Here is a 24933-nt window from a genome sequence, read left to right on the forward strand (position 1 = left end):
AATGTTTCTTCATTAACATAGATGCATCTAACATTTTCTTTTAGGATTCGTTCCCTTTGCAATTTCTTTACAGTGTTAGTAGAAAAAATGGATCTGACAGTTACACAAACAGCTGTAGTATTTATACCCCTTGAGGCACAAGTAACTCTTTGGTAACTGGTTTTCCTTGAGGCAAAAATCTTAACTAATCAAGCTGAGAATCGCTTCTCTAAAGCTCGTGCCTGAGGCCAGGTGACCTCTGTGTATTTAAACATATAGGAGAAATGCACCTCTCCAGACAATTACCTAATGTTTCTAATTCCTTTAGGAAGAAAAACCCAGTAGTCATTTTTATCTCCTAAAAGAAGATTGTCTTATACTGGTATTAAAAAATGCTCTTTGGTATCACAATTATTTATTATAAATATTCATTAACTTAAGTACTTTTAAATGCATAACCTCCCAGGAATTTGCAATTTGGAAAATTGTCATATATGTTTCCCTATTTATTTCCCTTACGAGTAAAATTGTGTTTTCACTGAAATCAAGTCCATTCTTTAATTTTGGTAGGAAAGAGAATAGCAATGAAGTAGATAAAATAAACTAGATAACCTTTTTTTTTTCTTTTTGAAGAAAAGGCAATTTTTATTTTTAAACTGCCTTATTTAGGTATAATTTGCATACCATAAAAGTCAGCTGTTTTAAGTGTACAAGTCAATGATTTTCAGTAAATTTACAGAGTTGTACAAACACCACAATCCAGTTTTAGAACATTTCCATCACCTCCAAACATTCCCTCAAGCCCTTTTGTAGGCAGTCCCCACTCTGATCCCAGACCCAAGCAATCACTGATCTCCTTTCTGTGTTTATAAATTTGTCTTTTCTGGGCCTCTCCTGTTAATGAAATCATAATAATGTGTACTCTTTTGCATTTGGCTTCTATGATAATCTTTTTGGGGCACATCCATATTGTAGCATATAGCAGTAGTTAATTCTTTTTTATTGCTGAATAATATTCTATATCATATGCCACTTTTGTTTATTCACCAAGTGATAGACATTTAGGTTGTTTCCACTTTTGGGCTGTGATGAGCAATGCTGCTGTGAATATTCACATACAAGTCTTTGTGTGAACGGATTTTTTTTCTTTATTTCTCTTGAATAGATTCCTAGGAATGAGATTATAAATAAACTTCTAAGCCTTTTTTTCCTCCCCAAAACATAGATGATAGTATGAAAATAACAAGTTTGTCTGGTTAGCGTAAGGAAGCCTATCATAGCAGCCTTTTCTAAACTCCAAGGTAACTTGCTTATTTTGGGGAATAGCAGCTCAGCTGTATTCTGACATAAACTTCTGTACAAGTGCCCTGAGTGTTAGCTGAAAAAAGTACCAAGTAGATACTAGTCATTACATATATACACTAGATTGTGCTTTAGTAATATTAGTATGTTACTTTTATTTAAAATCTATTACAAATTTTTAACCAGTATTATTTTGCTAACCCAGTTGTGCAACTTTAAATTTTGGGGGGTTTTTTTGGTCTATATTTCTAAAAGTTGAACGTGTTTTTTTAGTTTACTAAATAAAATGTTTTATTTACAAATCCAGTGAAAAGTATAGTTATCTCAGCCTTAATGTGCTAAACATTTACAAATCCATTACCTCATCATTCTAAATTTGATTATAGGTATGTTTGAAGAAAAATAAACAGTAACCTGAGAATAAGAAATCTATCTTAGTACCTTCTCTAATTAGAAGATATAAGATACCTGTTATATGGAATATATAAAGTGCTGTATACCACAAGTTTGGGCGTATATATACATTTTTAAAGGAGAGTAAGATCGATTAATTTAGATGCGTTTCCTGTTTATGATCTTTGTGTAATTAATTTTTACTCTTGAGTTCAAAATGTGACCTAAATGGATGTTGTTGTTATTGTTTTAAACTAAAAATTCAAACTTAGTATGATGGGAAATTCACAATTTAGGCAAATGCTAGAATTATTTAAATATTTGTTTTCATAATAGATATGTTTTCTATTTTAGTTTCATAGTTACTGCTTTATATTTCAAAATATGAGCATATATTTACATAAAATTTTTTCTGTTGGTAATTTAAATATTTTTAGATTTATTTGCTCTCCAATGTTTATATTAGGCTAAATATTTTGATAAATTGAGATTATAGATTGAAACTCACTAATGATTATGTAACCATTATTTTGTTTATCTTGTACATTTTAAGAAAATCAAAGTGAACATATATTAAATCGTATGTTGAATGTGGAGTTGATTAATCTGTGTTTTAATTTCCAAGATAATAGCCTTTATAAGTCCATATCAATTTTGCATTAGTGATATTTTCATCACACATATTTACTTTTGTATTTTCTTACAATGATATATGTATACATTCTTAATCTGGTTTTAACAGATTATTCAGAGCAGTTTGTATGAGCTGAATTACAGAACATTTTAACAGTATTATATGTTAAATATAGAAAAAGCAAAACACAGTGATGTTTTAAGTTTTATGTGTTGTCAACACATTTATTCTCAAATTACTATGAATATAGTCTCTGTATATTTTAAGAAATATCTTTATTTTTCAGTGTTTCAGGAAAGCAGTGATTTATCTTTTAAAAGCATATATTCTAAAAAAGTGAACTATAATAGAAGCTATCTTCCCTTAAAATGGCCAGTCGTGTGAGCCATAATGTTCATTGATAGTAAAATCAATAGAGCATTGATTCTAAACTTAATCCTTGGAGACTGTTGTTTAGAGTGGCAGACATAGCTTAGTAAATATCTGGTTCTGTTTAATGTGTTCAGTGCATGAGATTTTGCTGTCTTGAATTTGGCTGTACACTAAATACAACTTGTATGTGGGGTAGAAAAGAGTAGCTATTAATAGATACATAGCATTTCAACAATGATGGTGATAAAATACGTGGGATGAGATTCATAGCTATGAGTTTAGTTATGTTTTCTTCCAATACACTTTAGATCTTAAACAAGTTTAATACTTATTAATGCTCTTAGGGAATTGTCACCACTTCCTTAGATGTTCTTTATTAATAACCACTTTTTACATGAAGTTATTTCATGGGACATTTTAGCTGAAAATAGTGATTTTTATATTCACCTCTTTTTCCCTGAACAAGTCTGGAGTAGAATATAGATTTAGAATAAATTCAGAATTTAATATTCATTGGCCTTCATTCAAATGTTGTAATCCTGAAACCTTTTTGCCAATCCACCTCTAATATAAACTGAGTCAGTTTATACAAAGATAAATTTAAACAAACTTTTGAGGACAGGAATGATAGTTTTTGATGAAATCATATTATTATATCTTGATCTTGTAGTGTTCAAGAATTGCTATGCATATTTAAAAAGGAAAACATTTAACATCATTGTGTCTGGTCCAGCTACTATACAGCCATATTTTAATTTGTACACTCTTGTACACTACACATTGCCTTTTAAGAGTTTAGTACTAATTAATGTCTTTTGCTTTGAACTGGTTATTCTGATCTGCCATTATTATTAATAATCTAAGTTGATCTAAATGTGAGGTTTTCCAGATTTGCTAATAAAATATATTTTGAACTTGTAACCAATATTTTTCTACTGAAAAAGAAGTTGCCTATAATAAATCCTCTGCTTATTTTTTTTAAAGCATATCTCCAAGGTATCAATTTAATAACTATCAAAGTAGCTACTGCAGTTGTTGCATTTAAATTGATTTACATGTCAAGACTGGCAGTTTAGCAGCTGCGCTATTATTCCTAGATCGGTCAATTTACTTGAGAAAAACCTACTACTGAGTTCTACTGACCTGCCTGACAATATAGGCCCTATTTCTATTCCTGTAATTAGGCCTGCGACTAACTCAGAATATTTTTAATTAAAATATTTTGGTCAATGTGTTGCACCAAATTAGGCCTTTCAGTGAAGATTTAATTCGAGAAATAGTGTGATTAGAATATTTAATGAGTTGTGTTCAATTAAGATTAACAGGTTGTGTGTTTTGAACATACAGTGTTTGTGTGTGACCATTTTGAGTTTTACAATCATAAATGTTACTCCTGATTTTTAACCTTAAAAATATTTGTCTTTGTAATGGTGTGACAGGTAAATTTCAATTCAGTTGAAACTTTAAAGAAAGCTGATTTAAAATGCATTACTAGGAAAGCTTTTATTTGTTATGTTCTTTCGTTCCAGCAAAGCCAAAAATGAGGAAATTGCCACTTAAATGTTTACAAATAAACAGTTTTATTGAAAAATCTGACATAAACACTGGTTATCCCATCTCTTTCTAATTTGGAAACCTTTTATTCTTTAAAGGAATTTAAGCAATACAAAATTAAAAGGTACTTGTAGGCTTCTAATCATGAAGAAGCTTTGATAAAATAATATCTGTAAATATTTCAACCTTGAACTATAGGACAGGGTTGGAAATAATAGCACTGACTGGAAAATTTATTCTGAATTCGGTTCAATTAATATATAATTCATGGTAACGAACAGAGCTCTTATCTTGATTTTTCTTCCATTGAGATCTTTCCTTTTGTTGCTGACTTCTATGGTGGGGTCTTTACTGCAGACTGTGATAGAGGTAGACTATATGGCTCCTTTAGTTTAGATGTCATTCCAGAAGTCACATCGTTGGGGTGCTGTTAAACACAAGGTCTGGTATCCACAGTATATTACTGTGTGTCTTTTTGAAGCTTGTCTGTGACTGTACTATGTACTGTGTTTTGAATTTATAGGCCATTGTAATGCTAATAATCTACATAAATCTTATATATTTTGGAGAAATTCTTTTCTCTTTCCTCTTTTTAAATATAAGCAAGAATTTTTTTTTTTTTTGCTTTTATTTTAAACTCCCCATGAAAAACTGTTGTATTTGCTACTGTAGGTATGATGATATTCTGATCAATGGACTTCCAGATTGGCGACAGCCTGTATTCTACTACAGGCGGGTGAGAAAAATGAGCAATGCTGAGCTGGCATTACTTTTGTTCATTATTCTCACGGTGGGTCATTATGCTGTGGTTTGGTCAATCTACCTGGAAAAACAACTGGTAAGTATTGGTAATAAATCAAATGATCTAGCCTCCTTAATTTTATATGGAATTTCAAACATTTTTTTCTCAACTGATAAAGATTTCAGTTTTTCTATATATACTCCTCATCCTAAAAGTTTTGTACTCAGTATTTAGTGTTTGATCTGTTTCTAAGTCAAGAAGAACCCATGACATAAGAAAAAATCCTCTTTTTTTAAAAATGTGGCATTTGAGTTTGTCATAAAATTTTTTTGAAGGCCCAAATATCTAGCTGAAAGTTAGAACATAGAGCCATGTTTTCTTAATTGTCACCTTCCAAACAAATATTTTTGATGTAAAAATGATTTTAGAAATGTTTGTGTCATAGCCTTTTATATAAAGAATGTTTACCTTAAAAGGTTTTAACTAAATATAAGACTTGAAATGAGTATAATTTTAGAATTTCAGAGATCAGTTGGTTAAAAAATTACACCTTTCTTATTTTAATATACCATTACATAGTTTATTCAGTTCTGAATTTTTATTTATGTGCTAAAGATAATCAAACATATTTATCAGCATTCATAAATTAGCATCTGTTTACTCATTCTTTTTGAAGTGACATTATTAAAGTTGGATGAATGAGAAAAAGTAAGTTGAATGCTTTCTCTTCTTAGAAAACTTTGATTGCTATGGAGATACACATGACTGACAGTGCTGAACTTCATGTGTGTTTAAGGACTGGATGCCATGGCAACAGTTATTGTTAAAGATTGATGATTTTACTTAATCATGTTGGACCCTACATACATTTGCATAAATGTTCTTCTATAATGTTTACCCTTCACAGAAGACTCTTGATAACATTTGAAGAGTACATGTTAATGATAACCTGTAACCATAATTCTTTCCACATTAAGGATGAACTGCTTAGTAGAAAAAAAAGAGAAAAGAAAAAAAAGACAGGCAGCAAGAGTGTGGATGTATCAAAACTTGGTGCTTCAGAAAAAAATGAAAGGTGGGAGCCTATAAAAATATTTTGTAAATTGAAACTGTTTTAAAATGTCCTCAGTATGATTCAACTTAAATATATTCATTTCACATATGTAATATTTACATCTGTAGTAGGTTTATAAAACATTAGTACTATGCCATAGTTTATGAGACAAATCCTAATCTTAGGCAGAAGTTCCACAGGTTTTTTTTTTTTCTTGGAAAGTGTTAATATATATTTAAGTAATCAAACCCCCAAATTCTTGTCATTTGAAATTTTTATACTGAACTTTAGAAATAAAGTATTCCTAGAAGAATCTGTCACTTTAGTGTTTAGCTCAGAAGTAACAATACAGAAAGGCAGTGATATGCAGTACACTCAAAAAGATACCATTTCTAAATATTGATTCATAAAAAGAAATAAAGGGTTTAAATAGTTCACACAGCAGGGCAGGAACTGGATCAATGTGAGATGGAGATCAGAGACTATTCTGCCTGTCTTCTGTTCTGATGACATCAGTGAGTAATGCTTCAGTGAACTGCAAATGACATTAATTTTTATGTATTGGTTTGTTTATGCTACAGTCTTCATATCTGCTTGTCAGCACTTGGGAGCACTCTGATGATGTTTAGTCTTTTATAGCTGAAGTAATCATAAGGTTTAAGAATTCATTTTGCAGAACTGATGAAAATCCAGGTTAGAAAGAGGGCTTTTGTTTCTTTATCTTTATAACTTGTTTAGGAGTCTCCTTCCCAAAATCTTAGCCTAGATTCTCTTAGTTGCTATACATATTGCATTTGTTGTAACTAATGTATTTCATGATAGAATACATCAAATGTAGTGATAACTGTCATAAATATTTCATTGAAAAATTTCTTCATACTTTTGTTGAAACAGGCATTCATAAACAGAATTCATGATCTTTATAAAAATATTTGTCTCCCAACTTTCTTTCTGTATTTTGCTTCTTTGTTTTTGTGTTTTCCCTTTAGATTACTGACAAAACCACAGTGGCATGATTTGCTTCCATGCAAGCTGGGAATTTGGTTTTGCCTTACACTAAAAGCATTGCCTCATCTAATCCAGGTAAAGTATACCTCTTTCATATAATATTAGATGCTTTCGTTTTAATTATTCATGAAATAATTTATGCCCATGTCTGCTGAGTGCTGATATACAGTGGATGTTTTATAATGCTGATTGAATTGATGTAAGTGTAAACCTATTTAGAATAGTTCTAAAATTATTTAGGTATCTACTCCTATAACTGTCTCTCACATTGCTTTTAGGAACACCTTAGAATTCCAAGACATTAGAAAAAGGGAAAAACAATACTATCGTTAGGACAGGTAAAAGAGCAATAAAATTTTAATTCACTGTAATCATTTAAGGCATATCCAGAAAAGAAGAACAGGACTCAAATAGCCTGTCACCCATTATTTTAATAGCATTTAAGAACACAGTATAAAAAAAAAAAAAACTTTACACGAACATTTGTATAATTATGCAAAAATATATATTGCTTTCCATTTTATTTGCAACTTTAAGAGGAGTGAGATATTTTATCTTATCTTGGTAATCTGTTTCTGTTGCTAGTCAGTCTTGATCAAACAATAGAATGTGGGTCTATATCATATTACTATGGCAATTTCTCTTATTTTTTAATGTTCAGCATACCGAAGCATATTTTGTTAAATTATTGCTTTGCTAATTTTAATAATTGCATCTGGTTAGAAAATTCCCAACATATAAGCACAACATTTAAAAAGTATATGTAATAGTTCGGGTGTACAGATTTTTGAGGTTAAGTTGTAATTTTGGGGAGGAAATGTTTCATTTCAGAAAATAACTGTTCAGAAAAAACAAAGAGAGCCAGATAATTCCTACCCAGTTCTACCCCCTTCTTCTTACATATCAGAGCTGTTCTTCCTAATCATTTAAGAAAATGAATCACTCCAACTTCTGCATTTTATTCTCTTTCTTCCTCTTATAATAAAAATTTTGTGTTAGAAAGGAAAATGAAATAAAAGTCACTAATGTGTTTCTTTCTAGCCTTTGCAAAATTATTTACCAATCTTCCATTAAAATAGTTCATCTTAATAGTTATTGCTTACACAATCATATTTTGTTTATAGTTAATGGAGAAAATTACAGTATTTTGGTAATTTAAAAGCTTTTGTTTATAAGTTGTTTAGCATATTATCTTATTTATTTGATTAAAAACCTACAATCCTTGTATGCTATGTATATGTCTTAATAAGAGAGAGGTAAAGTGTATTTACCATACCAGTATGTATATGAGAAGATGTGACCAAAAAATATTTTAGGCCATGTATTTTCATGTTTTTTAAGAGTGTTTTTGGTTTTTGGGTTTGGGTTTTTTTGCTTTAGAATCTGCAATAGGCAAACCAGAGTGTAGATGCATTTATAGTCATGAGGCAAAGTAGATACAATATCACATAAAATGTCAGTTGAAACACTTCTTTGCAATTTTAAACTAAGCCATTTGAAACAATGTTTATTTGGTAAAATTAACATATTTCCTGGTTAGCACGCAGAGTAATTTGCAGAAATAGAACCAATATATTAAGATGGCTTAGATTTATAAGTTATTATTTTAAATTATCTCCCTGTGGTATCTAGAGCTAACAGATTGTGTTGCTTTACCATACACTTTTTTTAAAGTTACAGAAATTAGGGATTTTACAAAAAAATTCTGGTCTCCTTAGAAACTCTGCTTTCTTAAACCTTTGGATCAGTTTGAATTTTTAAGTTTTTACTTACTTGGTGATACCTGTTGCTTTCAGTTTTGAGATGCTGGGCATTAGGTTTTTAAAACCTTTGTAAATCTGACTTTTAAATTTTGTTCTAATTTTTTCTTTCTGATAAATTGATTCCAAGAAGAAAAATAAAACTATTTTCCTTTTTTTAAGCAAATACTTTGTATTTTAATTCTGCTTCAAGGACGTAAGATTCGTTTTGTTCATGTTCACTAACAAAATAATGTAATATAGAGACTGATACAAACTGTGAAAGTGAAAGTAGTGCAGATTGATAAACATAGAAAGCTTGAGCAAAGCAATACTGAGTAGTTGCTGTTAGGATTAGATTTTTGTCTGCTTTTTTTTTTCTTCAGTCTACTGTAACCTTTGTATTAATTTATCACCCATAAAATTGTGTAATGTGAGTACATATGCCTTATCCACAATAGGTCTTAAATAAGATAGTTATGAAATTGAGAAGAAGCCCTCTTTACCTAAAGCAGTCTGGGTTGGTAATTGGTACAGTGGTCAAAAAAGAGACGTACTAGAGCTCTAAGTGTTAAAAATGATACATATGACCTTAAACATTTGAAGCATGTACTTTACATTTATTCACCACTCTTGTGATATAGGGTCATTATTTTATTTTTCCTTGCATATACCACGTCTATAATCTTGGTTTCTTTAGGGACAAAACGACCAGTTGATTTCTTTAAAGAAGAGTTAAACTAGACTCTTACAAAGCAATATAATTGTGTGATCCTTACAGATTTTTATGATTTCCCCTATCTTTCATAACTGACTGACTTATATCTAGTTAACAGCATTTTTAGCAACTCTTTTATTGAGCTTCCCAAAGCATCTACTTGGTTTTCATAGAAACAACTCTTTTTCACCTCAACAATTTACTTTTCACCTTTTTAATATAATACTTAAATTGAATCATATAATTACAATAAGAAGTATCATTGACATAGACAGTTTTAAGAGCTAACACTTGCAGCTCCTATAAGCATGCAGTAAGTTAGTTAAGGAGATTAAGAGAATTTTCCTTCTGCGTGTGAATCGCTTGACTTTCGTGAAATTCATTAAAACTGGTCTGCCAGTATTCTGTGTAAGTATGTAGCTATCGGATAAGGAGGGTCCAAACTGAAAGTGGGAGACTCAGACACTTCCAACAAATGGCCTTTACACTAGCCAGATCCGTACTCAAGTTTTGTCCTTGTCATATCAACAGCTGTTCATCAACTTCTTTCCTCCTGTTCTTCCTGTAAATACGCATTCCTCTATTGTACTTCATATACATAAATTGTTACCCAGTGGGAGTTGGAAAAATGGCAGTTCTGGTTCAGCTTATGCTCCTAAGTTCACTGTTTTATTACTTGGCACCTAAGATCCTAAGAAAACTTATTACTGATTAATTTACCTAAATTGTTTTCTGTCCCTCCCACAAAAAATTACAAATGACAATATTTACATCAGTATTTGATGTATAAAGCTTCTTCTAAGCTATATATTTAGAGAAACAGGTTAGCTAGTTCAGTAAAAATTTATTAAACATATCAGAACAAGGTACTATTAAAGGGCCATTGAGATGAATATGCCTTCTGGGACCTTATAGTCGGGTAGAGATTATAATACATGAATTAAAATAATTGTACTACAATATGGTTTATAAGCTTCACATATGTAATATAAACAAAAGACTTCTGTAGATGATCAAACAAGTAAGATTGTCTCTATGTAGAATGACCAAGGAAAACTACAAAGAGGAGCCACTTGAATTGAGTCTTGAAAGATGAGTAGACCATTGACAGTGAAGTGCCCACTTTGTGTACTAGGTAGTATGCAAAAATAATTTCATAGATACAGCAATTCCCATACAATTATTCTGTGTTAAGGCTGAAAGAAACCTAAGAAAAACATTACACAACTGCTTTTTATTAAAAAAGAAGATATTACATAGCCCATTACTATCATCTAAGCCTATATCCCAGCTCTCCAAACTCTGTATATAACCATTTTCAGATTTATACTCTAATAGATATGGGGAATAAAGTTTATTGATTAGACAGCAAAGTATTTCCATCATACACATCTGTCAAAGACACATAATGTTAGGAGTGGAAAAGTTACAGTACATAATAGGCAGAAAAGACCCAAAGTTGTTCTGTGATCAGACTGGGTAGAGATAAAGGTTTATCTTTGATAGCTTCCTTTTCTTTTCAAGAAGATCCTTATTACTTCCAGCTCTGGGGTTTTTGTTTTTTTGTGTTTTTTTTTTTTCCTTTCCTTTGTTCTGAAAAAGATAATGAGAAAATTACAAGAATTGATCGATTAGAAGAATGAGACCAAAAAACTAAAAAATATTATACTTGATACATATAAAATATTTGATAATGTTAAATAGATATCAAACATTTCCCAGATTGGAAAATATCCAAGGAAAGGTGTTTGTATTTAGCAAAATGTATACTTCGTATCATTCATGTATCCACATATGCAGAAGAGTAAAAAGTCAGATGAGAAACCAAAGTAAAAAATGTGGAGAGTATTTGTAAATTGATGAGTGGAAGGAAGGTTAGAGTGCACAGAGCGATGAGAGAACATTAGAGAAGAGTTAAGTGCATAACTCTATGCAGAGAAGGTGGGAAAACTTGAGAAAATATGTTTAGTGCAGAAAGCAAGTGAAATGATCAACGGAAGACATGGAATATGGATTAGACTATATAACAAGGAGCTTGGATTATATCAAGAGAGGTATTGTATACTTTGAGCCTAGAATTTAATCTTAACATTAACAAGTTTAGCCCTAATAACACTTGTATCTTACCAGTCTGTTTCTGTTCTCTTGGTAGTTTCGAAGGGAATACACATTCTCTGGGAATCTGACTAAACCAGTCTTCTGTGTTGGCTAATTTCAGCCTATAATCCCAAGAAATTTTTTAGCCTCCAAAATGCCCTTCTTGGATGTTTTTTGATTTATCATATATGTTCTGAAACATATTCATAACCATGAAAGTAGCAAACAGTTATTGAAATATACCATGTGCATATTTTCAGTTTAACCCTTATAACTTAGTTCTTACTTTTGTCACTGCCTGTCTGTGTTGGAGTCTCATATATTTGGTCCCATAATAATTTAGATTGATAATACCACCAGTTTCTCATACATAAAATCAGTAAGTGCCAAATACACTAAGCAATTACCAGTCTAAATCATGGTCTGTTCATAGTTCTCTACACTTTCTAAGATGAAACAGGTCTTAGGTATTCAGAATTTATTTGCTTAATAGTTTGATTCTGTGGGAATTCAGCATTCAAGTTTCTCTCTACCTGCTATGTTACATTTCTCAGTCACATAGTTTGTAAAATATAAAATTCCTTTAAGTGTTCATTGCCCAAAGTTGTAAATTTTTCCCATTGTTAAGTCCCAGCCCCATCTTTTCTCACTACCAAGCTGATCTTATGTGAACACAGTTAAACTAAAAATTATTGTAGGAAATTTCCAGCATGTATAGCTCCACCCTTACCAGGATTTGTAGGTTGCCTAGGAGCAGTGTCTGAGAAAATAAAGGAATCTTCTCTATAGTGCTGTGGCTTTTGCCTTAAAAAAATAAAATAAAAGTTGCCTAAGAGAGTAAAGGGAATATTATACTTTACAAAACTGTCTGTAGATGGAGGCATCCTCCCTCCCAAGAAGCTTCTCCCATGGAAGCTACAACTGTGGACAAGCCTGGAGGTCACCCTCTGTACAGTCAGGGCCCTTCCTTTCTAGCCCCTTTGCTTCTGCTTGCTGGGGCTCTGTCAGAAACCAAATAAACAAAACATTCACAGCTAATTAGCAGCAGAAAAAAGCTTCTGAAAGGCTTTGAGGCAATTGTAGCAAGCTGAGTTGCCTGTTCTCCTACTCAAGAGTTAAACACAGATTCTGCAAGGGATGAAAAAGTTTACTTTTAGTCCTCTAAGAACTTTTTAAAAAACTTTGCAGACAAACATACTTTATGTAGGGAGTATGCAGACAAATGAAAAGGGATGGAAAAGTGTGTCTGAATTTTTGTAAGGCTGAAACTCTACTGCTACAGAAGGACAGAGAGAGAAAGGAAAATTGGAAACACCTCCCAACAGAAGACAAAGATTCCATTCCTTCTGCCTTCTGAAAGGGGGGCGTAAGATACAAGTAGTTAGGAGGTCCAAAGACAGAACATAAAGTAGAGTTTTGTAAGTTATTGCTAGATGTAGAAAAGATTAAAAAAAAAACACACACAAAAAGGTAGGATGTTCGAGATATATAGTCTCATTGATTCCATATTTTATAGATAAAAAATACTTAAGACTCAGATTGGTGAGGCAGTTTGCTCAAAGTCACACAACCACTGCACGGTAGAAATAAAACTTAGAGCAAATGAAAACAAATATTAAAATATGAGACATATAAAAGCTGAGAAAGAATAAGTTTTCCCAACAGTGGGCTAGTCATCCCAGCTAGATAAATTAGTTTATACTGAATGAATCCTGAAGTCCCTACCAGAGTATTTAGGCTGATTGTAATTATTATAAAAGTTATAGAAGGATTCTTGCCTTGAGTTGGGGCTGAATAGATGACTTCTGTTGTCTCTTCTGTTTCTTAGCCCAGGTGGAAAAAAGTAGCTCTTCGGCCTTTTATCTCCTTGAACACCACTGACTCAGGGAGAGGAAGGCATAGCTTCTGGGCTTTTGTTTTATTTTTATTTTATTACTTTTTTGTGTATTGTGAATATACACTGAATTCAGTGTTTGTACCAAAATTTGGACTCTTATTCAAAGTCTACAATTTAAAATTTTTCCTATGTTCTTGTAATTTTTTACACATTATTTGTAGTTGAGATTATAGTATAAGCCAGTGGGAGAACAAAACTTGATATAAGTAAATGACTGTGTGGGCAGATTTTCAGAAATGTACCTCTGATATTTTCCTATATTGAAGGTTGTAAGGTAAGCTTCGAACGAAAGATTTGTGCTGTCGAACAGTCAAAAAAAGAAATGGAACATCCTTCATCTCTTTTGTGGTTACCTGTCCTCAGAGCTCTTCCATGTTCCTTATTCCCACAGAATAGGTGATAGGTAGCAATTCGCTGCTTGTACCACTCTAGATCAACTCCCTTCTTTCCTAAGTTTTCCTTCAATTGTGGAATATTTTGAACTTTCTATGGAGAAGTAAAAGTAAACTGAACCATGGCAAACAGTACCAGCTCAGCATGTTATTTTATCCCTTAAATGAACTATGTCAATAATGTTTTTTAAAAAAGCTTTTGATATGGATATCCTCCACCTCATGACTCATTAATCTTGGAAATATGACATCTTCAAGGCTTACATTAATGGTCATCATCATTAGGAAGCCTTTCGTGATCAGGCCAATTGAAAACCTCCCGTTGTATATTCTCTATATTAACTTCATGGTACTTATCATTTATATTAGAATAAGGATAGACTGATAGACTATGGCAAGGTACAGATCATCCTGAAAATCAAGTGGCTTAAAATTTTTTCTAGTTTATGCCACTTGTCTGTCACTGGTTGATAAGAAAGAAGGCATTCCGCTCTAACTAGCCATCCAGGGACTCAAAACAATGACATCTTTACCCTCTGCCAGCTGTACCCACTTGGAACACGTGGCCTCCTTCCTCAACGATGGATGACGAGAGAGCTGGAGGATTGCACGAGCTTTTTGATGCTTTGGTTTGAAATGGCACGTGATATTTCCATCCACGCCCATCCAGAATTAGTCCCATGACACCACCTAATCTCAAGAGGACAAGGAAATGTGGGGAAACAGATAGAATGTTGGGTGAGCTTCATTCTCTCTTCCAGTAATTCATTCAACAATTGAGTGCCTGTTATGTGCCAGGTACTCCTCTAGGCTCTGGAAATACCAAAAAAAAAAAAAAAATTTAAACACAAAACTCCCTGCTCTCACATAGGTTATATTCCAAATTTTGAGTTATTCAGTTATTTTTACCTATGCCTTAAGGGCCGATGCTTGTCTTATCATATAATCTCCATATATCCTAAAAAGGTACAACATATATAATAGTGGTTGAGGAAATAAGCATAAGTAAATATAACTGCTTAATGTCTTCTTGTGCAAGAGCCATGCTGTATGGTTACATACAAAGAATACTCATAACATGCAAATTCTGGAAGTTGGCTGTAGTTCTACAATGTAAATCCATTCCCTGCTTGATATCTACGTAAACAAGCTTTGAGGCCTTCAAAAAATTTTGTTAAGTACTAGGAGAGTTCCTTCTAAAGTAATAACTTTTGCTCATGTTCCATTTGTAATGATTATAATGTAAGCTCCTCAAGGATAGGAACTCTTTCTGTTTGGAATCATGTAAATCCCATGATTTTAATACAGTATTACAGAGCTAAACCTTGGCAGTCCAGAGCCCTGGAAGCATTCATTCATTCATGGAATATTTATTAAGCTTCTATTATATTTTAAGCAGTGTCCACAAAGATGGATAAGAAGTTCATATCTATAAGAAATTCTAATTTTTTGTGTGTAGGTAAACTGGGGCTTATTCTGGACTCAAAATGAGACTTTATTTTCTCTACTTGACAGTTATATTGACATGAATTAGCCACTCTTGAAGAATGGGAGGGGGGAAGTTTGAAAGCAGCTGCCTTCCCCCCTTTTCCCCTTTATTTATTTATTTTTAATTTAAATTCAATTAATTAACATTAATGTATTACTTCTTTCAGGGGTAGAGGTCTGTGATTCATTAGTCTTATATAATACCCAGTGCTCATTATAACACATACTTTCCCCAGTGTCCAGCACCCAGTTACCCCATCCCCCCACCCACCTCCCCTCTAAGCAACCCTCAATTTGTTTCCTAAGATTAAGAGTCTCTTATGGTTTGTCTCCCTCTTTGGTTTCATCTTGTTTCATTTTTTTCTCTCTTTCCCTATGATCCTCTGCCTTGTTTCTTAATTTCCACATATCAGTGAGATCATATGATAATTGTCTTTCTCTGATTGGCTTAATTCGCTTAGCATAATACCCTCCAGTTCCATCCACATGATTGCAAATGGCAAGATTTCATTTTTTGATGGCTGTGTAATATTCCATTGTATGTATGTATGTGTGTGTGTGTATACACACACACACACACACACACATATATATATGTATATGTATACACACACACACACACACACACACATATATATATATATACACACCACATCTTCCATATCCATTCATCTGTCGATGGACATCTGGGCCCTTTCCATAGTTGGCTATTGTGGACATTACTGCTATAGATATTGGGGTGCAGGTGCCCCTTTGGATCACTACATTTATATCTTTGGGGTAAATACCCAGTAGTGCAATTGCTGGGTTGTAGGGTAGCTCTATTTTCAACTTTTTGAGGAACTTCCATACTGGAAAACAACTGCTCTTATTCAACCCCTTTTGAATATGCGATTCTCCCTTAGAATATACTTTAAATAATAGCTACCTGGTCTCTTCTTGAATATTATCTCTGAAGTCAGTCTCTTTCATTTTAAGGTAATTTTAATTATTAGAAAGCTCTTCTTTTTTTTTTTAAAACCTTTTTTTTTTTAAGATTTTATTTATTTATTTGACAGAGGTAGAGACAGCCAGCGAGAGAGGGAACACAAGCAGGGGGAGTGGGAGAGGAAGAAGCAGGCTCACAGCGGAGGAGCCTGATGTGGGGCTCAATCCCATAACGCCGGGATCACGCCCTGAGCCAAAGGCAGACGCTTAACCGCTGTACCACCCAGACGCCCCGAAAGCTCTTCTTTATATTTATCCAAAATCAAAATTTCCATCTCTGGAACCATATATGATGCTACACCATTCTGTCTTGTAATGACCCTTAAGATATTCTCTGATAGTTATCTGGTTATATCTAATGTTCGTATTTTTTTTAATTTTTTTTATTATATTATGTTAGTCACCATACAGTACCTCCCTGGTTTCCGATGTAAAGTTTGATGATTCATTAGTTGCATGTAACACCCAGTGCACCATGCAATACGTGCCCTCCTTACTACCCATCACTGGTCTATCCCATTCCCCTGCCCCCCTCCCCTCTGAGGCCCTCAGTTTGTTTCTCATAGTCCATATATATCTAATGTTCTTATCTCCATTCTCTTTTAAGAAACAGTTTCAAGCTTCCTTACCATTTGATCACTTCTTCTTAAATTCTTCCAGTTTGTCCATGCACCTTAAACTATGGTACACCAAACTGCACACAAGGGGGGTGGGGACAATGTAGAGTGTTGAATGCAGTAGAGCTATTTGAGATCATAGGTTTCTTAAAGAAGTAAGCCTTTCTGGAGTAGGCATATTGTAATTATAGTTTGAAAATACAAGTAAGATATGAAGAAAAGAAAACAGATGAGGAACATTTAAATAAATGCTTAGAAATGGAGCAGAGGGAAAAAGGGGTTCTTGGCCTAGAACAAAATGTGAGTGAAACTGGGGAATGTGTTAAAACTCTTGGAATTAGGTGGAGTAGGTTAAGGTGATTAGGTGCATAGTGATCCTCAAGTGTGATTTTGGATCAAATGGGTAATTTCAAAGAGGAATTTTAGTGGACTTCTGTATTGTAGCAGGAAGAAGCACATTAGCAAAGAAATATTCAGATTTGGTAGGACAAGTAGGAAGGGGCTACTATTACCTAATAAAAGATTTTTGCATGGAGAGGGTGCAGGTTAAGAAAGTCATGTAAGCAAGAAGATGTAGGGTTCTGCAGGAGGAGTTTTGGTGAAGTTATGAAGCAGAAAAACTCTTTGTGGTGCAGAGTAAGGTTTTTGGTAAAAGGAAGAAGTTACAATCAGAATAGGTAACATATAGAAGGCCTGTGTGTGAGATGTTATTCTAAGTGTTTCCCATCTATTAGCACTTCGGTCTTCACAATAGGCCTGTGATTATCCCCATTCCTGAATGAGATTATTCACCCAAAACTAAGTGAAGTAATTTGCTGAATGTTATATAGGCCGTAAGATGGCAGAGCTGAGACCTTAATTCTGGTAGTCTGGCTCCAAAATCTGTCCTCTTAATCACTGTATTTTATTTCACTATACTTTACTAACTGAACTTTACTATGATGGTTGATGTCAACCTACCTTCTTTCACATCTCATGAATAACTTATCTGTGCCCTTTTTTCTTGCATGGTGCCACCTTTCCTACTCCCTTCAAGGGGCCAGTGCCTTCCTTACCCTTTCTTTTCCCTACTATTAAAAACTACTGTCTGCAAAGAAGCTGATAAGCTCATTCATGTCAAGGACTAAATGACTGATCTGGGTTAAGGAAAATAATAGTATTCCAGGGTTCAGTTTTTTAGGGGTACGGGAATGTTAAGGGGCCATAAATCCTTAACCCAAAAGTATATATGGTCTAGAAAGAGAAGTATGTTGGTTGAATGATTTTCTCTACCCTTCAAATGATGCCATTATTTCACTGACCCAGGGCTTATGGAATCCTTCTGGCAGAAATGAAGTAGGAACATAAAAGTGAGAATAGGAGAATAAGAGCTACATCTTTATTATATTGATCCAGTGATTTTTAGAAATACCTATTATTTACCTAATTCATTGTTGGGTGGAAGAGTTCTAGTATAACTCCAAGAAATATAGACTCTAAGAAAAGCTACAACTCCTGAACAGTCATAGATTAAAAGATAGAGCCAAGAATTGCTTTTGTTCCTTTACTTCCTTAAAAAATAAAACCCTCTCAATTGTGTCTATGATTTATCTGCCCTAGGAATCTTAAAATCTGGGAATATTACCCTAGAGTTATCCTTGATACCTCTCTTTTTCTTATTCCACATCAATCATCAAGCCCTTTCATTTCTTTCTTTATAAGATTTCTCATATATTTTGATCGAGTTCAGTTCAGTGAATATTTATCGTATACATGCTTTATGCCAGATACTGTGCTCTGGTCATACAAGTACCCCTATCTCAAATTTCTCATTTTCTAGGAGAGAATATAGCATGATACAAGCAATCCTAGAAGTGTGCTTAAATACAAAAGCAGTATACAGTAGAGAATTACTCTGCCAGGGAAGGTCAGAAAAACTTGGAAAGGAGGTGATGCTTGAATAGAGTTTTCAAGGATGAATAGGAGTTCATCAGAATAATGGCAGGGCAGCAAAATATTCTAGTTAGAAGGCAAAGGATAGGCAAAGACGTTTTGAAAAAGCACAATGTGGCCTGGCAGCTACAAGTATCTTGCTGAAGTTTGAGTGAAGACGTAGTAGAAAATTACCTATTCTGTTTTTCTTCTCGTCAGGATCTATATATGCCTAGAGCATCAACTTGTTTATTTCCATCTTTGTGATTATTGAAGCTCTAGTCTTTTTTCATTACTGTGCTAGAGTCTTACCTGTGTGCCACTCCTTGAGACTTTAGCTACTATATTTTGACCCCTAAGTATTTGTCCTCAATCCCCAACTCTCCGTGATAGGAACTAATCTCTAAGGGTGGTGGAAGGAATGACAACTTTACTTGTATCTAATGACCATATAGGTTTCACAATCAGATTTGCATATAGAAATTTTGAAAATCTTTTGAAGTTAAGGGACTAATATGAAAATAGTGTTAGTACTTTTGTTAGTCACAGTAATATAACTTACTGTACCAAATTGTTTAATTCATTTTAGCAAGTGTGGTTTTCTGCTCTTTGTCCATGCAGTAGCACAATATTGAGAAAATAAACAGTGGTGGAAAACAGGAAGAGGAGTCCTCTCTTCCTTACCTGAGAGAAAAAACTTTACTTAAATTTATACTCCTGCAGTTACTGGCTTTAATAAATAAGCTCTCTAAGAGAGAAAAATCATAGAGAAACATTTATTTAGTTTCTTCTATTCATCCTAAAATTTAAAACGTAAACAGAAAGGAAGACTACTTGTTAAATGAATATACTGCTTTAAAATGAAACAATGTGGACAATAGTGTCAAAGCAAACCGATTTTTGTGTTAATTTATTTGTAACTTCTTTTTTAAGGATGCTGGGGAGTTTTATGCTAAATATAAAGAAACAAGATTGAAGAAAAAGGAAGACGCATTGACCAGAGCTGAACTTGAAACACTTCAAAGTGAGTTTTAAACATTGTCTTACTGTGTTAACAATATCATATAAAACTGATTATTTAAATAGGGATTTTCCCTTAAAGTCAGCAGTAATTAAATGTTGTGTGCTTTCTTTACCATTCTCTAAGTAGAGTTACTTCCTTAATGTATTATATGTGGAAAATATTATATTAGTAATTATTGAACCACCCACAGTTCAGTATCAGAGGAGAGATAAAATCAACATGGGGTCGTAGAATTCTTCAAATCCAGGAGGCATCCAAAATCCAGAAAGTCCTAAAATACTCCAGTGCTGTAGTTGTCATTGATTTTTAGTGCCAAGTCTGTCCAGTTGATCACTCAACTTGCTGTAAAACAGTAGCAAATGGGAAACCTGGAAATATCAAGGATTTTTGTTTTGAAAGACTTTGTTTCATTCATCAGTGTATTGTTATAACATGAAACCCTTGACTAAATTATCAGTATGTTGAAAAGAAGTCTTCTATTGAACACTAAAGGGAGTTCTTGCTGATTTTAGGAAATGTTGACTTTACAGTTAAAGAAGGCATTTCCTAGCCCTGGTCTTCTTGTCTAATTTTGCCATATCTACATCTTTCCCACATATTTACACTCTTCCCTTTACTTTGCTTTATTTTTATTCAGAGCATTTAACACTACTTAACATTAATTTATTTGTTAATTTACCATCTGGTTCTCCCAATAGAATGTAAGTTCTATGAGGGTAGGGACTTGATCTGTTTTGTTCACTGCTTTGTCTATCCAAATACCTTAAACAGACCCTGCCACATAGTAGGTCCACAGTAAATACTTGTTGACTGAATTTGTGGAGGTGAAATCTCTATTCTTTTAAAAATTCCAATATGAGTATTTGGGGTTTAGACTTCATTTCCCTCCACCTACCTGGATTCCTAAAGAAGCGCATGCTGTTGGGGCACCTGGGTGGCTCAGTTGGTTAGGCGTCTGCATTCAGCTCAGGTCATGGTCTGGGAATCCTGGAATTGAGCCCCATGTAGTCAGGCTCCCCACTCAGTGGGGAGTCTGCTTCTCCCTCTCCCTCTTCTCCTCCCCCTGCTTCTATTTCTTCTATTTATTTATTTATTTACAAATAAATAAAATCTTAAAAAAATATTTTACAAAGAAGTGTATGGTGTCATGATACCAATCTGGGCACAGGAGACAACACAACAATAATTAACAACAGGTCACCTCACGCATAAAATGCACACACACGCACAGCACACATAGTGTCACAAAGCAATTCGAGTGCTTTTGAGGAGGGTGTACAGTAAAAGCTGTTCTTGCAGCCCATATAAGTATATTCGACCCTTGAACAATGGGGATTAGGAGCACTGACACCCCCCCCAACACTGTCGAAAATCCATGTATAACTTTTGACTCCCCAAAAACTGAACTACTAATAGCCTCCTCTTGACTAAGAGCCTTACTGGGAACTCAAACAGTTGATTAACACATATTTTGTATGTTTTATATATTATATGCTGTATTCTTACAATAAAGTAATCTAGAGAAAAGAAAATGTTAAGAAAATCATAAGGTACAGAAAATACTTTTACAGCACTGTATGGTATATATTGAAAACAATCTGCATATAAGTGGACCCACACAGTTCAAACCTGTGTCATTTAAGGGTCAGCTGTAATTTAGCCAAAGCAAACTGGAAGAGAGCAGCTGTCGTATTAGTATACCATGCATCCAATTCACACACTTAATATATAGAAAAATGGTGATAACTATATCCCTTCAGAAGGTCCTCGTTTTCTGCCTTCACCCTGGCACCAGACAATTGTTTGAGAAGAGAAAAGAACATTGTGTTCTCTCCAAACGAAAGAGTACATTGCCACTACCTAAATGTGTGACTTTGAGGATTTTAGTTTCCCATCTGTCAAAAAAACATGCTGGGCTAAATGGTCCACCAGTATTAGTTTTCTATTGCTGCTCTCACAAATGGCCACAAATTTAGTGGCTTAAACACAAATTTTTTATCTCACAGTTGTGTAAGTCAGAAGTCCAGCATGGGTCTCATTGGGCTAAAAACAAGGTTTCCCAAGCAGGGCTGCATTCTTTTTCCAGCTTCTAGAGGTCCCCCATATTCCTTGGATCGTGTTCTTCTTCCTCCATCTTCAAATGCAGATGTGTGATGTCTGACTTTTCTTCTATAGTCACATCTTTCTCTGACCGTAACTGGGTAAAGTTCTGTGCTTTTAAGGACCCATGTGATTAGATTGGGCAAATTTGGGTAATTCAGGATAATCTCCCATCTCAGGGTGCTCAACCCTAACCACATTTGCAAAGTCCCTTTTGCCATATAAGGTAAAATATTGCCAGATTCCAGAAATAGAATGTGGACATCTTTAAGGGTCCATTTTTCTCCCTATTACAATCCCTCGGGTGTCTGGGCAGCTTTAGAACAGGGGTTGTTTCTTTTTCATCTTTATGTCTGCAGAATTGACTATGGTGTCTTGGCACATAATGGATATATTGGATGAATATATGAATTAATGTAATTCCATAAATATTAATGAGAATCTATCCTGTATACAACACTGTTTCAAAGAGCACATAATTTAATTCAAAAAGTTTCAACAGTTGTAGCTGGGTGGCTCAGTCAGGTAGGCATCCAACTCTTGGTTTCAGCTCAGGTCATGATCTCGGGGTCCTGGGATGGAGCCCCAAGTTGGGCTCTGCACTCAGGAGGGAGTCTGCTTCCCCTCTCCCTCTCCCTCTGCCCCTCCCCCCCTCACATAAATAAATAAATAATAATAATATTCAAGTCAACTATGTCATTGTTTAAAGCAGATTTATGTTAAGAGGGAAGAGTTTAGGATGACAGAGGATTACATATTAAGGTACATGTTGGGGAGGAAGGGTGGGAAAATTATTATTGTTATATTAAACCTAAGATTGAAACAGAAGCTCAAGTTATAGCAATTGTTAATTATGTTGAGTAAATCAATAAATAAGTGAAACTCTTAAGTGTACTATTTATGTAATTGTTTTCAAGTAAAATTGTTACATAAAATTTTTCTAAGGTTTTTAAGTCAAGTCAGAAGGAGGGGGGAATCACATTTACAAAAAAAGAGGAAAATATCAAACTAACCCAAAATTTACCTGTAGAGTCAAGGTGAATATACATTTTATTACTTTCATAGACACAGCTTATCATTTTTATGTAGCTTTTGTAACAAACCACTTAATTGTTATAATTTTGGCATATAAGAATTATGTAGTAATGATGGGTTAAGTATGTACACTACAACTTAGAAAATAGGGGTTAGGCATAAAATATTTATCACACTGTAAGATAATTTATCACAACATAAAAATTCCTTTTAAAGTTTATGACCATTTTCACAAAATCAAAGATTTTTGTTATAAGCATTTGATAGAAATTTTCAAACAGATTAATAATTTTTATTTTGTTAATTGTCTAATAAAAAAGATGATTAAAGAAACACATTTTCAAATACATAAATATCTAAAAACTGTTTGCCAGTAAAAATATATAGTAATCTTTTAAAAAGTTTGAAAATTCATCACTAATTTTGCAGTTACTGAACCTCAAAGTGGAAAAAAATAAATACCAAAAAGCATATTAAAAACAATACTCATACCAGGCATGAGTAATAATACTTCTAATGCTCATGTTTTTGATATCAGTGGTATGTGAAAGGTGATGGTATCAACATTAAGAATGTTAAAGAACAGTCACATTATTAATAATGTCAGAAACTGTCATGTATTTTTTAATGTAGTCTCTAATGGTTTACATGCAAAGAATCTTTTAATTAATTTTGTTAACTTCATTACAGTGTTCTGTATTGTATACTTTAGAATTAATATATAAAGACCCCATATCCCCCAGTGTGCATTTCATTTGCCCCTATCCTTCTTAATTTTAAAGACCATCATTGGAATACTGAGTTCATAATAACATTTCCATCTGCTTAATTGAGTAAATGCATCTCATGCAGATTAGCAGAAGCTATTTTATGCTGCCTGTTTTTCATGACCTAATTGTTAATCTGCCCTCAAGTCTGTCTGCTCCACTGCTGAGATTGTGCAGTTGCCTCAGAGGGCCGTACCAGAATATACATTGAGTAAGGTGTAGTGGTCTTATTTAAATGGTATATCAAAGGGGGAAATACAAAAAGGGTGATTTCTTAAAAATAAATACCATTGTTCTGGGAGTCTGTGCAAAAAATGTGATATCTCTTTGGAAAATTTGAAGCCCTTATTTCTTTATTACAAATTTAATCATTTTTATGTTTTAGGTTTAAATAAGTTGAATATTTATTAATATGACTTTTTCATTGTTGTATATTATACATTCTTTAATTATGTGAGTTTCATTCTAAGTCAGTAGTTGTGAATTCTAAGTACTATAATGAAACCAGCCCATATCATGAATGGGAAAAACGAATGATTTTATAAAGAAATTGGTTGTAGGAGCGCTTATGTGGCTCAGTCAGTTGAGTGTCTGCCTTCAGCTCAGGTAATGATCTTAGGGTCCTGAGATCGACCCCCATATCCAGCTCCCTGCTCAGCGGGAGCCTGCCTCTCCCTCTCCCTCTGCTTGTGCTCTCTCTCTGTCAAATAAATAAATAAAATCTTTTTTAAAAAGTAAGTATTCTTGAAGTATAAAAATCAGTATTCTTATAATCATGTTATCTAGAGAATTCATATCATACTCTGAGATTCTGTTAACAATGGAACTGGCTCTAAATGATGTTGGATTTTCTTGAGGTCAGCCTACAAAGACTCCTTTGTATATCATGAGCAGTTAGGAGCATCATGTTCAGTGTTGGAGATCCAGTTCACCATGTATTAAATGAGAATTTCTAAGATAATGTAAGATTTTTCTCATTGCTGTCAGGTTCAGTATCCTTATGTCTAGGCTAGCTTCTTCCGAATTTCAGCCAGATATCGATTTGCCATTCTTGCTTGTTGGATCAAAACTAATTTGTTCCACATACACTGGAAGAGGAATCAGGGGTAGAAACTGCTGTAGG

General features: G+C 33.6%; 1 protein-coding gene across 2 annotated transcripts in view; it reads left to right on the plus strand.

Moving 5' to 3' along the window:
• The window catches only part of DNAJC1 (DnaJ heat shock protein family (Hsp40) member C1), a 208207-nt gene that overhangs the window by 69231 nt on the left and 114043 nt on the right, over window positions 1-24933 (plus strand). Inside the window, exons 4-7 of one of the 2 annotated variants that reach the window (XM_045787258.2) lie at window positions 4907-5072; window positions 5954-6051; window positions 7020-7113; window positions 19818-19908. In XM_045787258.2, the coding sequence (XP_045643214.1) occupies window positions 4907-5072; window positions 5954-6051; window positions 7020-7113; window positions 19818-19908 (449 nt within the window). The remainder of the gene's footprint in view (window positions 1-4906; window positions 5073-5953; window positions 6052-7019; window positions 7114-19817; window positions 19909-24933) is intronic. The other variant, XM_045787267.2, reaches the window with a different exon arrangement.

Source organism: Ursus americanus, chromosome 31 (genome assembly GCF_024610735.1).
Source record: "Ursus americanus isolate L20-20 chromosome 31, mUrsAme1.1.p, whole genome shotgun sequence".
In the NCBI taxonomy this organism is placed as follows: Eukaryota; Metazoa; Chordata; class Mammalia; order Carnivora; family Ursidae; genus Ursus; species Ursus americanus.